Source organism: Rosa rugosa, chromosome 3 (genome assembly GCF_958449725.1).
Source record: "Rosa rugosa chromosome 3, drRosRugo1.1, whole genome shotgun sequence".
Lineage (NCBI taxonomy): Eukaryota > Viridiplantae > Streptophyta > Magnoliopsida > Rosales > Rosaceae > Rosa > Rosa rugosa.
In genome coordinates this window covers 27,384,715-27,401,557 of record NC_084822.1, presented here as the reverse complement: position 1 = coordinate 27,401,557, position 16,843 = coordinate 27,384,715, and the positions used below count along the sequence as shown (strand labels likewise).

Sequence of the window (16,843 nt, the reverse complement as noted above, 5' to 3'; positions counted from 1 at the left end):
AGAAAGCCGTAGCATCTACCCGGATCCCACTCCTCCCAGTAATAGCCGCCTACCTCCGAACCCGTACCAAAAGAAAATTGGCCCCCCGACACCGCCCCAGCAGCGCCCAAACTTCTCTCCAAAGAGGCACTGCCTCCGAAGACAACGAAAGTAAAAATGAAGATGCCAAAGCCTGAAAATTTCTCCATGGATGGAGTAGGTATAGGTGACGACGACCAAGAGAGCCGCCGCACCACAAACCCTAGCAGAGAGCTCTGCTAGGTCAGGTACCGTAACAAAATAAAAAAAAGGAATAGAAGAAGATAAACAGGCCCCAAAGTTAGTGAACGTTTCTTCTGGCACTTTCTATTGTTGTTTTGCCCATATGCGAGTATATTATTTTCCCTTGCATTGTGAATTTTTTGCATTCAAATATTTCTGAATTCCTTTTATGCAAGTAGATTGTAAAAACCAAGTTCTTGTATCATTGGTTTCTGTCGAGAAAATATGAAAGTTTTATTAAAGCAAACTTAAATACATCATTATCAAGGGCATTCTATTTTGTAATCCAATTTAGAAGTGTCGGAAGAATAAGGAAGCTCCGTACGCTTCATGAAATTACCCTTCTGATTGTCCTTGCAACGGCACGGGAAATTAGACGTCCAGTGAGATCAGCTGGCAAATTAAGTAACTGCTGTTGTGATTCTGGTGGGAGCTGAATATGAATACAATTGCAGTCAGCAAGAATGCATAACGGAAATATTCACAAAGTAAAAATAAATTTAGCTTCAGCAATAAAAGTTCCTTGTATCAATATAGCTTCACCACTTCATTTTCCAAAAAGAACTGTCGTCCGTATTTTCTCGTAGCGTAATATTCTACCAAATAACATTTCTTCAAATGACATACAAATATTACTTTTCTGCTACTGTTATTATATGGATGTATGGATGTCAAAATATGTAAATATTGATATGTGTTCAAATACAACAGTTTTCCTTACCTCCGGAATGACAGAGAGGATAGGTAGAACTTCTTGAATGGATCCAAGTTGATTGAAAACTAATGATGGTTCCGCCAAGTTCATTTGCTGATTCTCGTATGGACCATCCTCCCTAATCACCTAAAAGGATAAAATTGATGATGGTGAGCAGATTGCAATATGAAGGTTCTATTAATTTATCGACCATGCTCAATATAGTGAATCCCTGATAAATACAGGTCATGAACTATACAGATCATGACCTGCAGATTCAAAATTTGCTGTCAGAACTATGACCCAGGTATCAATTTATACCCCAACTAAATATTCGAGAAATTAGAGTTATCTATCAACTCTATAGGGATCCATATTGCCATTAAAATCCCCGTGTGAATCTCTCTTCCTCTCTCCCCCTCACACACACACAAATATCGATAAAATCTGTCTTTATCTGATCCAATTTTATGCGACTTATCATGTCATATATCCAGCATATGAATTGTTTTTATAAAAGATCAATAAAAAGATATTGCTACTAGACTACATTGAGCAATGGTTTTGTCAATGCTGGCATATTTGTGACTGCATGCAAATTGCTCATTGTCTGAAAAGAAAGTGTTTTCTTGAAGGCTTGTATAGCTATTTGTTGCTGACTGAGTTCGAGTTGGATTGTTCGGGAAGGCCTTGGAGCTTTTTGTTGATAAGCAGATCTGTGGGATTGCACTGAGATTGCTGAAAAAAGAGGCTGTTCTTGCAACATGTGCAGATATACTATTTGGCAATAATCTGGTTGATGGGGTCACGAGAAGAAGTTGAAGCTCTGATGGAATTTCCTGAACAAACTGAGATGTGTTCCTGAACAGTTTTATTGCTGAGGAAACTGAAAGACAAAAGAAATGACACAAGGCAGTGCTTAAAATTTTTGCTTTGGATTTGAGGGTTATTCCCTCCTTTGCGCATGGGAGAACTTTTGTTTTCCTAGCTGTAAAAAGAAGAAGGGCAGGTGCGTGCCACATAGAATTTTTTAACAGAAAATTGGAAGGACATGTCACTATACCCTTCATTTCGTATACTTAAACAACTCGAATATTTAATTTTCCTAATTCTTTGGCCAACAGTTACATTGACACAATGTTCCTTATTCAGGGGAAAATCTGGCTACCTAGCCTAATCCTATAATTACTCTCAGAATTCTCAGAGGAAAAGCCTCAGTGATAGAGTTGTTAATCTACACTACAACCACAGATTTAAGAAAAAGCAAGTTAATTCCATCCAAAGAAAAACTAGGCTAGCTCAGTCCTATTTGTCCACTTTATATTCACTGGCTCACTGCTGATATATATTACTCATCACTATGCCAAAAAAGATTGAGTTCTTACTGCTTTTGAGTTTTCATTTCTCTGAGAACCTGACAGCAATAGCAGAAGGCGACGTAGGGTTCTTAAGTTGATCTTGTCTTCATTCGTCATTGTAGAGAATGAAAAGGGAGCAATGAGTGGAACATTTGTAGTAGCCACAGTAGTGAGAGAATCCAAGGTTGCCAGCCCAAGTGCATCCAATCCCTTTATTCAATTGTGGAAGGAAATATATAACATTACAAAAACCAACAATAAAAGTATGGTAGAAAAAACAACTAACACATTAAATTGATTAGAAAACATATATAGTCTACTAACCAAAAGTCCCCTAGAAGTACACATTAACATTTAGACAAATTCAACACCATCATTGATCCCAAAATATATTGTAAAGATCAGATTGCAATAATTTAGGCATTGTTACCTTTTTAAATCCAGTATGACTGTCATTGTTATAACTAAATGTCATAAAAATTCTAATTCCCAATTCAGATACTGGGGCATAGGCATGTATGTGCAATTTCTTGAGTAGTCATGTATGTGCAATTTCTTGAGTAGTCATGTATGTGCAATGTCATAAAAATTCTAATTCCCAATTTAAATAAGGCTTAATCTTTTTAAGTCCAAGTAACATCGAAAATGGCACATTCCTAAAAATGTTAGATTTTAAGTCTGAGATAAAAAATAGTCTTCCAGAGGAGCTTCACCAGATATAAATAACTATCAAATAAAGATGCTACTACATTCAATTTGATTCTATGCGATTATCATAATTTTTTTTTAAATATTAGAAGAAAGAAAATTTGTTTTCTTTTACATATAATATTTTACTGCTTTTACATGTCTATCGTGTAGGTAAACTGAAACTGTATGTTATGTTCAAAAACTGAAACTGGACAAAACTTGTACTTTCAATATTGCTACCATGGATTATAAATTTAAAAAAAGAATACGAAAAATGATTCTATTTCTACCTTAACAAATTCTTGAAGAAGTATATCCTTCACAAATGCACCCTGAAATCGCATTATTAAAAAAAATAACCAAGAAGAAATATGAGATTGGTTTTGTGATCTGCGCTGTCTAATTGAAGACCGAAAGAAGGAAATAAGGAATGCTAATTCTTACCTTCTCTGTTAACAAAAAAGAAAGGATTTGCTTGATAAGTACCCCAGAATTAGCATCGTCATCTTGTTTTCCAACCATAGCTTTCTCTGTTTTGGCTCGGAGGGACTGCCACATAAGAGTACTTGATTATTTATGTAAACCAAAATTTGAGCAATTGAGGATCTTAATTAGTCGACACCAAGTATGAAGGTAAGACAATTAAATAGAGGGGAAGTAAGACAGTCCACTCATGCAAAAAAGATAGTAATTGTAGGCATTACAACGATACAGACATACCCATAAGTTTCAAAGATTTATAATGGTAATTTAGTGCTACACCCAATTTACCTATAGGAGATCCAGGAAGATTTTTCCTATTCCCAAAGTAAAAAATGAGCGAGTTCTATCTTTATTTGTATTATCTAAGAAGAAAACCCAACTACATCACATTCCTCTAAACCTCTCACCTACAAGGGGCCTTTCATATTACAAATGGCCAGATAACATATATGTCCACCACCCTGTCTTTTTCAATTTCAGTATTTGTCACAACTACCACCTAACACCTGTCTCAATAGTAATATATCAGATGCCAAAGAGGCATCTGTGATCTCCATCTTACTGTAGCAGACAGAACATTCCCATATCTATTGTAACTACATACATGCAACTGGACTGTAAATTTTAAATGCATCCTTGGCGTTTGATCTAGAAAATAAAGTGTATAAACAAGCTAATTCAACAACCCAGAGAACAATCAGATCTCCAGATTTCTTAATAACACTCCGGGGAATTTTCAACCTATTCCTTGATTATCTTCTATTCCATTGAAGGTTCAAGGTCAACCTTGATAAGACTGGGGTATCTGCTCATTTAGAGATTCTGAAACATTAAGAACTTTATCAACAACACTATAGATTCAGAATATTAAGATGGCAGTATGAAGTATGAACTAAAAATGCATCAAGTATCTATCAATGGCCATCCATAATATGTTTCCAGAAGAAAAAAAAAAAAAACAGAAGGACATAAATCTTAATCAGAGCATTTGAGTATTAGGTCAAAAATAGACCAGTGAAGAAAAGACATGAATAAAAATAGACCAGTGAAGAAAAGACAGGAAAGAAATATTCCTACCTCTGCAAATAGAGACTCTAGACGATCAATTCTGAATACACCTTCCTGAATAGGCATAATCTAGGTATGAGATAATGGTGTGATGAAGTATATAGTAATACAAACAAATGTAAAATAATTAAGTAAAAAAGTTTGACCATATAAAAGGAACAAAAAAGTTGTAGTTTTACCTCATAGAGAAGGGCCTGCAGGGAAGACTTGAGTTGAGGTGAGTTGTCGGTCAGTATTTTCCTAGCAATCCATGGGTATGTGCTACCTAAAACCTTGTAATCTGGGTTGGAGCCAATAGCAACACCTTCCAGAACAGCAAGACTGAGAGCCATAAAAAATTCTTAGACAACACCAATATTGAGCATTTAGCATGAACATGAATAATAGAAATTTGAACAGATTTAATAAGGTTTTGCGCCTGGTCCAGGTCGACCCAACAAATGATATGTTATCTTTCATGCTTCCAAAGCTTTCTTTATGTAAATGCTCCCATCCCAATATTTAAGTTATATAAGAAAAGCTGGAAGCTTAATGAATGTATTATGTACAATTTTTGCTAATAGGTGGCCCATGGCGATACATGTGATATGATTCAAAAAAGAGTGTGTGCAGAGAGAAGAAGGGATGACATGTAAGCCAAACTTCCCAATGTGATCAGTAATTCAAATAGTTTTTTGTAGTTCTTTGTTCAAGGAGCATCCTTTTAAAAATTGGCCATATCAGAAACCATTTAGTCATGAAAAACATTGAAATAATCCTGATCATTCTCAGACTGGTCAAATGATTCCAGCACGGCCTACTTTGCGATGATTCTTGAAAAGGACCTAAAAGTTGATGTTTCATAACATTGCAGGCTGGGCCAAAATACGGTGTTCCTTCTTTACTTACAACAAAAGGTCATGTGTATTATATGTGTGTGTGTGTATCATAAGTATATACACGGACACTTGCCATACCATGCAGACCTGGGTTAGACTGTGCAACTGTTTTAACTGTGTCAATTTGGCCAAGAAACATCTACTGTTTATTGGTGGAGGACTACTTGTACTGGACCCCAGAAGAAGGAAATTACTCTTTGGTGGTGTGCAAGATATAGTGTATTTTTATCTTCTATTTGGGTGTCATTAGTAAAGGACTAAGGCCCCGTTTGGGATTGCTTCGCTTTTAAAAAAGGGTTTTTGTCTATTTACCCCATTTTTAGATATTTTTTTCCCACTTACCCCATTAAGTTTTTTTAATTCTCTCTTACCCAAAACACTCTAAGGAGGTCTTCCCTAATACCCCATTAAGATTTTTTTTTTGTTTTTAAATTTTTTTTAATATCATTTTACCCTTACCCCTTTGTTACTTAGAGAGAGAGAAACCATGGGAGACTTCGCCGGCGTTCGGAGTCCGGTCAACTTTCGCCGGAATCCGAAAAACTTTCGCCGGATTCTGGTCACCGGCCGCCGGAGTCCCGTTACCGGCTACCGCCCACCGGAATTTGCTGAAAATCTCACCGGAAAGTTTTTTTGCACCCAATAGACATCTATTGCCCCCTAATAGACGTCTATTGCCCCAAATAGAAGACTATCAGCCATGTATTGCCCCCCAATAGACGACTATCAGCCATGTATTGCCCCCCAATAGACGTCTATTGCCCCCCAATAGAACTTTCGGTAGCCGGAATAGGAACTAATCATCCTAAAATTAGACAGATAAAACTTTGATTAAAGAAAAAAATGAAGAAATTATATCAATTTTAAAACGTCTATTGCCTCCCAATAGACGTTTCGATTACCGAAATGAGAACTAATTTTTCTAAAATGACACAAATATAACTTTGATTAAAGAAAAAAAAAAGAGGAGATTACATCAATTCAAAACATCTATTGCCCCCCAATAGACGTCTATTGGGGCAATAGACGTCTATCAGCCGTGTATTGCCCCCCAGTAGACGTCTATTGCCCTCCAATAGATGTCTATTATCCCCAATAAAACTTTCGGTTGCCAGAATATGAACTAATCTCCCTAAATTTAGACAAATAAAACTTTGTTCAAAGAAAAAAACGAAGAGATTATATTAATTTTAAAACGTCTATTGCCCTCCAATAGACGCCTATTGCTCCCCAATAGACATTCAATTTTTTTTCATTCCTTCTGTCCCATTACTTAAAACAAAAAAAAACAAAAAAAACTGATTTGTGCACCCAGAAAATACTCTGGGCACCCAAGTTAAGAGCCGGACAAAAACCACCGGAGCTCGCCGCCGACGTCTCTCACCTGTAAAAAAAATGATTTGGGCGGCTGCAACTTCTCTTTCTCCTTCTTCTCCTTCCGAACAGATTCTCGGAGCCAAGCACAACTTCTCGGAGCCAACCACTAGCCCACGGTCGAGCTGGCCGGACATGAAGAGACCGGGGATCCCCGCTTCGAAATTTCCTGAAATCGGACCCAAATCTCGCCGGAGATTATTGTTCTGCGGTGGGCTGCCATGGAATTGAGGCGAAAAAGGCTCGTCCCTGTGATTGAGGTTGGCTCCGGCCTCCGCCAAAACCCGGACGCAAGGCTCGGATCCCAGATCGGCGACGAACAGAAGAGCCGTGCGGCTGCGGAGTCAACTGCGTCACGTCGCGGTCGCCGCCAGCGGGGAAGGCTTTGAAGCTGTCTAATGCAGCTCCTCGACTCACCGGAGATCGGAGGATCAAAATTCCAGCGGCACTCCTCGACTCACCAGATCTGATTCAAATTAGAGAGGAGGCGCTGTTAATCGGAATCGGATTTTGGAGGGGAGACCGGAATCGGATTTTGAAGAGGGGAGAGAGAGAGAGACTGATAGAGATCGGGGAGAGAGGGTTGTGCTGGGGAGAGAGGAGAGTGGCATCAAGTGTAATTTATTAATTAGATTAAGGCTAAAATTGTCATTTTGCTTCATTTTGGGTTAGTGAGAATAAAAATTTGTTGTTAGGGTAATTGAGACATTTTTTGTTGATTTTGGTGCTTTGGGTCAAGAACCCTTTAAAAAAATCAGCTTTTTGTTCAAAATTTTAGGTTTTATTGTGTTTGGTAAATAAATAAAAAACAGCTTTAATTGAAAGTTATAGGTCACTAGCAGCAGATTTTAGAAGCAGCCCAGAGATTGCTTTTAAAAATATAATTTACCAAACAAGAAACTGTTTTAATTCACAGCTGATTATTCTCAAAACACAGCAGCAGCAGTTTTTTTTTTTAAGTCACAGCAATCCCAAACTAGCCCTAAAGAGGCCAAAGAAAAAAAGCTAATACGTAAACAAAATAAAGCGAGAAAAGATGAATGACTTTCAAAAAATTTGTGATATAACTTAGCAGTACAACTGGACAATTTTATATTTTGGAAGCACATAACTACCTTCGAATGACGAGAGAAAAATAAGAAGGTATGCGAAATTTGAATTTGTACCTGCAATAAACGAAGAATATATTACTTGAGTCAATTGATGAACAACCTAAAGCTCCATAAAGTGAACAATGTCTAAACATACATTCCATGTGTAAAAGTTAAAAATGCAATCAACAATGGTATCAAGTGGTTACTCTCTTGATCTAAGAGAAACATTCAAAAGTAGGATGAAAAGAGAAACAGAGGACATGGTATTTAGTGTGGCTCAGCACAATCTTACAGGAGAGAAATTCAAGTAAGTGTGGATATTACAGTGGTTACCAACCTAATACCTTAAATTCAAACGTTTAAAATTACCCTAGTTGGAATGCTATTCAATGTCTTACTAGTGTTTTTGTATTGATTGGAAATGAATAAAATGAAACAACAATAGCATACCCTTAGTTGTTACCAATATACCTTATATCACATGAATGTAATTCCTTTGTACAATAATAATCCCAAACCCAATTACTTTGTACAATAATAATCCCAAACCCGAAACAACTGAAGATTGAAAATCTATAGTATTGACCAGCTCAAAATTAGGAACTTAAGAGATAAGATCCCTCAGTCTCCACCTTGATAAAATTGCACCAAGCTAGTCATCTGTTTCTTGCACTAACCTAAACCATTCGTCCACAAAATCAATCTAGAATCAACACTTGTTACACAAAACCAGTATATCAAGTTGTGGTATTGTGCTTCCATTGCCTAAAGATATGCCATCTACAAGTTCCTTTCCAAATATCTCCAGAATGGGATATACTACATGCAAATCAGATACGCTAGGTTGCTATACTTAACTAACATACCCAATACTGTAAATTCTTGCACACAAACAACCCCAAAAGAAAAATGGCAGTGTTTGAACAATCTCTTAATTAGCATTTGTCATATATCTCATCTCTATCAGCAACTTCTTTTGCTTTTCTTTCATCTCCCCTCTCTTTTTCTCCTTTTGATATGTCTCTTCTGTATAAGGTTTATTCTTTATCTTTCTAAGATATGCTTTTCCATTGGTTCTTGCACTAAAATTCCTCATTTTCTTCAAGAAATATAACTTCCCAAGACATTCTGAAAAATCTTGTTCGGAAAGGATATAAGTCATGAAATTGTAGAGATCAATGGTCTATAAAGTATCCAATGTATCCAACCAAGTTCTAGCATTCCTCCTAGCATTGACAAAGATAGTAGTGTATGAACAAGCATTGCAAATTGTAAGTTACATCCCAAATGTGGATCACAATGAGGAGTCAAAACCTTACATGGTAGTTCCTAGATCTCCTAAGAGGTCTCCGAAGCTAATATTGCTCACTCCTTTGGCAACAGCATTCTGAAAGACACCTACAGAGAAACAATGTAGGTGACATCAGAGTGATCAGACCACTTGATACAGCTGCTCCACCAAAAAAAAAATAATAATAGTAATAATAAAAAACAAAAAAAACAAAAGACATTCAATCACAAATTGAACCCTTATAGGTTCATGTGCACAGAAACACTAACCTGTTAAAGCCTTTGTAACAGCTTCCTTGTCTGCAGTTGGTGGAATAAGCCTGGAGGGTTTGGAAGAGAATTACAAAGTAAACTACTGACGATAATAATGAATCTAAGCTGTTGAGCCACTGAAAGATATGGAAACTTTATTACCCAAGAGTAACAAAGTCTTTGGCCAATGCACCAAAATCGCGGTTTACAAGATGGAGTGAAGCTTCAATGAATCCATTGCGGAGTTCTTCTTTAAATTCACCCATCATACCAAAATCTGGTGGTGGGAAATTTTAAGAGTTAAATCTGATTGCCATAAACTTTCTGTGAGTACATAACAGGAACATTTTTTTAATTGACAGAGTCTTGACATGGGTACAGTAGATAAATGACACAATATGCAACCAGTGACAAAAGAATTAATTTAGGGTTCCTCAAATAATGATTGGCTGGAGATGACATCTGTTAAATGTTCATTTAGTGTTCATATACAACAGTAGTAGAAGTCATCTGGTTATCTCAATAATAAAAATCAATACATGAGAATGATATCATAACCTATTGAGTGGAGACCTGTATATATCATCAAAAAGTTTAATATAACAAATAGTTGCTTCATGATTTTTACATTTTTTTTCTTATTTCTTTCCTGGTTTCTTATGTTGCAATTTATAAAGAGTAAGTACTGCAATCCTAAAATGAACTGAACTCGATAGCTCACTTTACTTGGTTTCTCCTTCATATAAAATTTCTGAATAAATTTTCAAGCACTAAATGATGCATGAAAAACAGTACCTAGAACCCAAAAAGAATCATAATCACCGGTCAGGAGGTCCAGGTGAAGCCAAAAGTGCCAATTGTTAGAAACACACTTTTAACTCGGGGATTAATATACATACACCTAAATATCAATAGACAAGCAGATTGATTGCATTATCTGTAAATCTATTTGAACTGTCTATGCTCAAATTTCTTTTGGTCTAAGTCTTACAGGTAAAGCGGATCAACAAAAACCACCACAATCCACAAATAAAATTGCAGAAACCAGTAACATAGAAGGTTGGATAATGAAATAGCATACCACCACAAGCTTTAGTTTAGTTGTCTATTTTAAACATAATTATGTTCCTCACTAAATCAACACCATTGTGAAAAGACCAAAATATATACCCTTTTTTTTGTAACAAAAATATATACCTTATATTATATTTTCTCATTTTTCAATACTAGTCCTTACCTTCTGTATCTTTTTGTTTTAAGTATCTACATAGGTTTCATACTCATGAAGACTTTATCAATTTCTCGAAGCAATACGTTCTATTGAGAAAAAAAGTTATTGGTTCATCATTAATCAAGTACTTTATCACTTTTCAGATGGGTCATATATTTCGTTGTCCTTCATAACCATAAGTTATTGTTCTTTATATAGAATAATTGTTAACCTGACAAATATTCATGAGGCTAGTACCTAAATAAGCAAGTTTTCCATCATATGTGCGAAGAAGGTTTCCAGGGTGTGGATCTGCATGATAGAAACCACATTCCAGAAGCTGATTGAAAGAGCAGTAAGTCCCAACCTATTCAGCACGAATAGTAAGAAATTCAATACGTTGGTTTGTCAGAAACAACATAACCAAGATAAAAAAAAATAGTCTTAATGCATGACCTCCACCAAGTAAAGATCATTCATTTCTGACAGCTTCTGTCCCTAAAATAGCAATAAACAGAGAAAGTTAAGCAAATCCAGTAGGGGCATACCAAATGGCACATATAATATCTTAAGAAAAATAGTTTCAAGCACTCTATCAAATGTCCTAAGTACGATACTCAAACATACATTCCCATGAGTGACTTTCAAGTGTACAAGTGTACTCAAGTCAAAACAGTTATATTGTACTCTTAATTGTTAAGATAATAAGATTGATTTTCACTTGAGTAATTTGTTTTAAGTTGTAAAAGAAGAGGGATCGATATTAGCACGGATACCTAAAAATCTAAGATCTCTTCTTTACATAACCAAAAGACTTGAGTTTCGTAGTAGTGAAGAATAAGAATAATTATTAATCTTGCTAGTTGCAATCAGTCAGAGACCTCTCAATTTTCCCCTGAGACTAGCTCTAAATTGGTTCCTGATTATCATATCTACTTGATCTTATCAAATGCAAAAACTTAATGAATGGACAACTAACCACTGGAAGTTGTTCTTCCTAGAGTTTGGTCTCACGTTATGTTTGTAAATAAACAAGACAAACGAAATAGCACATACCTCCACCCACTCCATCACAAGCACCCTACGAGTTGTGTGTTCCAGATACATTTCTGGAACCAAAACATCAGGTATACCACCATATAACTGTCTGCTCAATTACAGTGGACCACAATTAGAGCATCCATATTGTGCTTTATGTTCACTATGAAATAATTCATTATTTAAAAAGGTAATGCAGTTATGAATGAAGGGGAAGACAAAAAAAAGGGGGGTGCTACATGGAAGATTTTCATGTCAAAGAATCCACTGTAGGAAAATCATGCAAAACTAAGGCCAACACCAAACAACCTAACTCGGTATCATATGACATAAGTTCTCCTCTCTAAAATTATCTATATTTCATCCACTTTTAACTAGTGAAGAATCACATGAATCAATATCCATTTTTTCTTTTACATGAACCTCTAGTCTTTTCTATAGAGGGAGGGAAGGGGAGGAAATCAGGCAAAATATCTGCCGGATTATTGCTAAACGTTGTCTGAAAATATATATCAGATGCATAAAATATATATCTATCGCAGAAAGATCTAGTAGAGAAATAATCAGAAGGGGTCCATATTAGCTTGAAACCTCTCTAAGTGTTCGTAACTGTAACCATCACTCTTAATTTAACAATTATGTTTGTGACTGAAAAAGAAAAATGGAAATAATATGGTCCTAACTGATTGCTTTGACTTCTCAAGAGAACTGATTCTCATATGTTGGGAATAGTATTATACAGATTACATGTGGATACTTTGATTACTACAGTTATGTAAATTCTGAATCCCTGCTCTCACCTGAACTTGATACCATTATTTGCTTCCTTCCTGTAGTCCATCTCCTGCATTCAATGTGATTTACCTGTATTCAATTTAAAGGTCTAAGCATAACCTCATTTAAAAAAAAAAAAAATTTAAAAAAAAAAAAGAAAAGAAGCAAAAGTAGACCACTGCGCATAAAACGTAACAGCTGCTAATAACTTTCGGTATAATGTCTTCAAATGGTGTAGTTATGCAGAAAATGTGGTATAATCATAACAACAACAATTTCACTGTCGCTGCTGATAACTTAAGTGTAACTATATAAAACGATTCCAAACCTTAAGACTCAAGTTTGGCCATTCATAAGATTTAGCTTAATCATGAGTTTTGAAGAACATAAATGAAAATACTTGGGCCACATTCTAACATCTTAAGCTTTTCCGACGATGATAAACAAACAAATCTAATCACGATACAGATTGGAGATCCAGAGTTCAAATCCAGGACTGCAAACTCACAGTTTAGTTTCAGTTCCACATGTTTGGCCCTTAGTGGTAAAGAGAGACCCAGACATGAGGGGCAGAACTAGAATATCAAAATAAAGCCATAAGAATCATAATAAACAATTTGTCCACACTCGATTTGATCCTTAGGAAACAATGTGGGGTGTTTTACCTTTCTTTTTTTTTTTTTCTTTTTTTTTTTTTGGAAAAGAAACAGATTTTAGTAAACAACAAATACAACAGGGGACAAGGAGTCAACACGTGTAGGGTGTTGTAGCTAAAGTGGTAGAAAAGACAAAAGACTTCCCTTCTAACCAAATATTAAAAGAAATACTCAGGAAACAGTGGTAAACCAATGAATCTTATCAGAGGACAACTAGTAATTGTATATGCACTGAGATCACTTTACTTAGAAGCAGACACCAAAACAATAGTCCTTAATAGAGCATAAAGAGATTAACACATACCCGAAAGAGACTTGATGCCCATTCATCAACAACTGCCTGCAAGTTAAGGTCATGTTCTATGTCATAAAAACCCAAAAAGGTGCAAGAAAAAAAATAAAAAGATATTAAAAAAAAATATTGACATTCATAGTGCTATACATCATGGTACTAGTGGTTCTCTGAGACCCACGCTGTATGACCAACATCATCATTAATACCATTCCACAATAACAAAGGGATGCATTCATAAATTTCCCTCACTTTCCCACTGTACAAGATGGTTGGTGCAATACTAGGTTACTTGTTGCTACATTACCTGAAGATCAGTGTTTAATTTTCTTATTATCCTGAGAAGACCTGCTAGAGAACGCAAGATCAATATGTCTAAGGAAATAGCAGCTTGTACTCCAGGCCTTTGTACTTTAACTGCAACAAGCTGTCCCCTACGGCGAAGCCTAGCTTGATACACCTAGCATGAGAGGGAGAAGAGAGAGAGAGAGAGAGAGAGAGGAATGTGGACTCTACTTAAGTATCCCACTAATTAAAAATCAACAGTAAAGATGCAAAAATAAGTCCAGGATAAGGAACAGCACATAAACAAATAAAACCTGTCCAAGAGAAGCTGCAGCTACAGGTTCTGGCGAGATCTCAGAGAAAAGCTCGTCTATTGGTAAAGCAAGTTCATTTTCTATTGTCTTTATAGCATCTTCATTAGAAAATGGAGATATTTGATCTTGCAACAGTGAGAGTTCATCCACGTATGATGGTGGTATCAAGTCCTTAATAGAAAAAAAAAAAAAAAAAAAAAAAAAAGTTTGATATGAGTATCAAAGCTACTGCTGAGGTAGACTCAGAAATATTAAATTTTTGCAAAGGAACAGCTATTTCATGACAGTCTTCTCTCCAGTAAAATCTTTTATTCTTTTTTTATCCAAGAACAATGTGGCACCAATAGACTTGGATTACACCAGAAACAAATCTAACTTACCAATCCCAAAGAGGACACAAGCTGTCCACAATTTCTTCTTTAACAATGTTCAAGAACTTGCTCGGATCTATTAAATCCTAAGATAAGACAAAGTGATACTTTTGAATGAAATATCTATTTTACAACTGATACTCGGAGCGTTTTAGAGTATTGATCAAGAATGAATTTCTACAAGAATCAGTTGACCTACAGGTATACCTTGTAAATATATGTACACACATATATATGACTCACTACTTTGCAAACCAGCAACAAATGAGAGAAACCATCTCCAAGGCTTCATCAATATCCAATCTACACCTTAGTATTGGAGAAGAAGAAGGGAAAAAAAAAAAACCAAAGCCCGACTTACCATTAAGAATTCCTAATGAGTTCAACATAACATTTACTAAGAAATGCATTGCAAAAATGTAGGATTGGTTCTTCAAAAGAAACAGCATGCTTCAACAACTATAAAGAGAGTACTTGGCTCATAGAAAAGAGTCAACTTACAGGTCGAGACGAAATAGCCTGAGCGATTTTGATATACGCCTGTAAAATTAACAAAAGAAGTAATATAAGAAATCCAGCTCAACGAACAAAGAAGAAGCCACAGGAGTAGAAAAGTTTATTCTAATTTCACAGTGAAAGATAGAAGAAAGCATTATGTACCGGTCCAAGTTCTACTAGTATTTGCCGAAGCTCAGCAGCTCTAACCTGCAAGCAAAAAATTAGACCAAAAAAAAAAAAATCTGGTAAAGAAATGAATAGCAGAGGTTTTTATAGAGTGACCTCGAACATTTGGTCGGAGCGTTCCATTTGAGCATCAATGAAGCGAAGCGCAAACCAATAGCCGAAAGTGAAGGCGATCTGTAGGAGTCGACGGAAAACAACGAGAGGCTTCCGGCTGTAAATGGCGCCAATTTTGGAGATATCATAGTCGGCCAAGGAGTTGGCCTCCGACGCGCTGAGCTCGAAGAGGTAGCCGGACTTGGCGGTGAAGGCGTCGATGTCGACGTCGTTTTTGAGGGCGGCGCATCGGAAAAGCGAGCGGCGGGGCCGAGCCGGAGAGAACCGAGAGGGTTTGGGCGTGGGCGTGGGAGTGGGAGTGGAAAGGAGAGAAGAGAGAGAAGGTGAAGGAAGGCGAAGAAGCATTTCGCGGGAATGTAATGTTTATCGAGAAGCTAGGACCAACCGAACCGAAGAACGTAATTTAGAAGTAGTATTATATCAATGGAATATTGCAAACGGAAACGTTTGCTCAATTTCAGCCACTCATTACGAAAGAATGCCGTCTCCAAACGGCCGTTTTCTTTTTGGATGATGGTCTTTTTGTGGTCAGCCACTTCTTATCCACTACAAATATGGAAACTCGTTAATTCGTTATAACACTTGGTGCATTTTTGTTTGTTTTGTTTTTTTTTTTTTTTTGGGTCCGAATGCGAATGGTATTTCGTTGATAAAGAAAACAATGACAAGGGAAATGAAGAAAATATAGAAGTTACGAACACAAAAGAAAAACTTGAAGGGACATGAGAGAAAGGAGGCGCAGTCACAGCATCATGCTTAAGACCCTTAATTTACACGTTTTATAACTTCGTTTTAACAAGTCTACGGATTGATTTGCTCGTTGTTTGATTAAAGACCAATAAATATCTTAAAATGAAAATTAGCAAGTCAAATGGAAGGGGAAGGGGAAAAGTTACTAGGCTGGATCAATTTCCTCATTTCCTGAACATCTTGGTGAAGCTTATAGAAATCTGTTTCCACTACTATATTAGCTGATTTGCCAAAGAAGATTATAAGAGCAAATACACCCATGTTTTGATTTCAGTTATCAAATTGTCAACCTTGTCAATTCACTGTTCTACCAAATTGGCAGTTGCCTTTAATTTGTTAATACAGCAATCAAAGGCAATTATGTTGATAATACACTATTTAAAGTTAAAATATGATAATATTAATAAATTTACAAAATATGTTGTGTATTTATAAAATTTATAAGTGGTGCAAGAAGTGAAGAAAAGTGAATGTGTATTTTATATAATTTCAAAAAAAAAATCTTTTTTTTTTTAACTTTTTTCTGAATCAAATTGTGTGAAAAGAAGTAGTAACAGAAGCAAAAAAATAAATAAATAAATAAAACTTTAGTGAAAATTGTCTTTAATTCCAACCACTGAAATTGAATCGAATATTATTTAAGAACAAAAGAGGTTGTTACATCTAGGTTCACGTGCCAACTTTTTTTAGGTGATTTAGCTCTCCACTGCATTCTTTAGACTATTTGGCTTTCTCCACTGCCTTTACTCGTGGATGGATTTGATTTTGTGCTTATCTTTTTGGTGGGGCACTTGGGTGTTAGCCTATTTTTATGAACATTGTAGGAGGCAACAGACTTTGAGTTCACATTTTTGAAAAACTGCATTCATATTCTATATATGTTTATTTCTGATGTAAAAGTCAAATCGATGAT

General features: G+C 36.0%; 1 protein-coding gene across 1 annotated transcript; it reads right to left on the bottom strand.

Annotated features, from left to right (window-relative positions):
* Positions 1-441: 441 nt before the first annotated feature.
* On the bottom strand, positions 442-15,585 carry LOC133736484 (uncharacterized aarF domain-containing protein kinase At1g71810, chloroplastic). The gene is made up of 21 exons (XM_062163984.1): positions 15,163-15,585; positions 15,043-15,087; positions 14,884-14,922; positions 14,012-14,182; positions 13,720-13,872; positions 13,425-13,460; positions 12,491-12,534; positions 11,709-11,799; positions 11,109-11,150; positions 10,911-11,019; positions 9,605-9,719; positions 9,461-9,510; positions 9,220-9,298; positions 7,922-7,972; positions 4,734-4,875; positions 4,564-4,608; positions 3,448-3,552; positions 3,294-3,335; positions 2,341-2,523; positions 983-1,102; positions 442-694 (listed from the first exon to the last, which is right to left on the bottom strand). The coding sequence occupies exons 1-21, from the start codon at positions 15,523-15,525 to the stop codon at positions 590-592; spliced, it is 2,130 nt and encodes a 709-aa protein (XP_062019968.1). The 5' UTR covers positions 15,526-15,585; the 3' UTR covers positions 442-589.
* Between the last annotated feature and the right edge of the window lie 1,258 nt (positions 15,586-16,843).

Excerpts from the sequence above, each read along its gene's own strand:
- LOC133736484 (XM_062163984.1), bottom strand. The coding sequence starts at position 15,525 with ATGCTTCTTCGCCTTCCTTCACCTTCTCTCTCTTCTCTCCTTTCCACT. Across the intron at positions 13,461-13,719 it reads AATTAAACACTGATCTTCAG|GCAGTTGTTGATGAATGGGC; the intron begins GTAATGTAGCAA and ends CTTAACTTGCAG. Across the intron at positions 4,876-7,921 it reads TTTTCTCTCGTCATTCGAAG|TCTTGCTGTTCTGGAAGGTG; the intron begins GTAGTTATGTGC and ends TATGGCTCTCAG.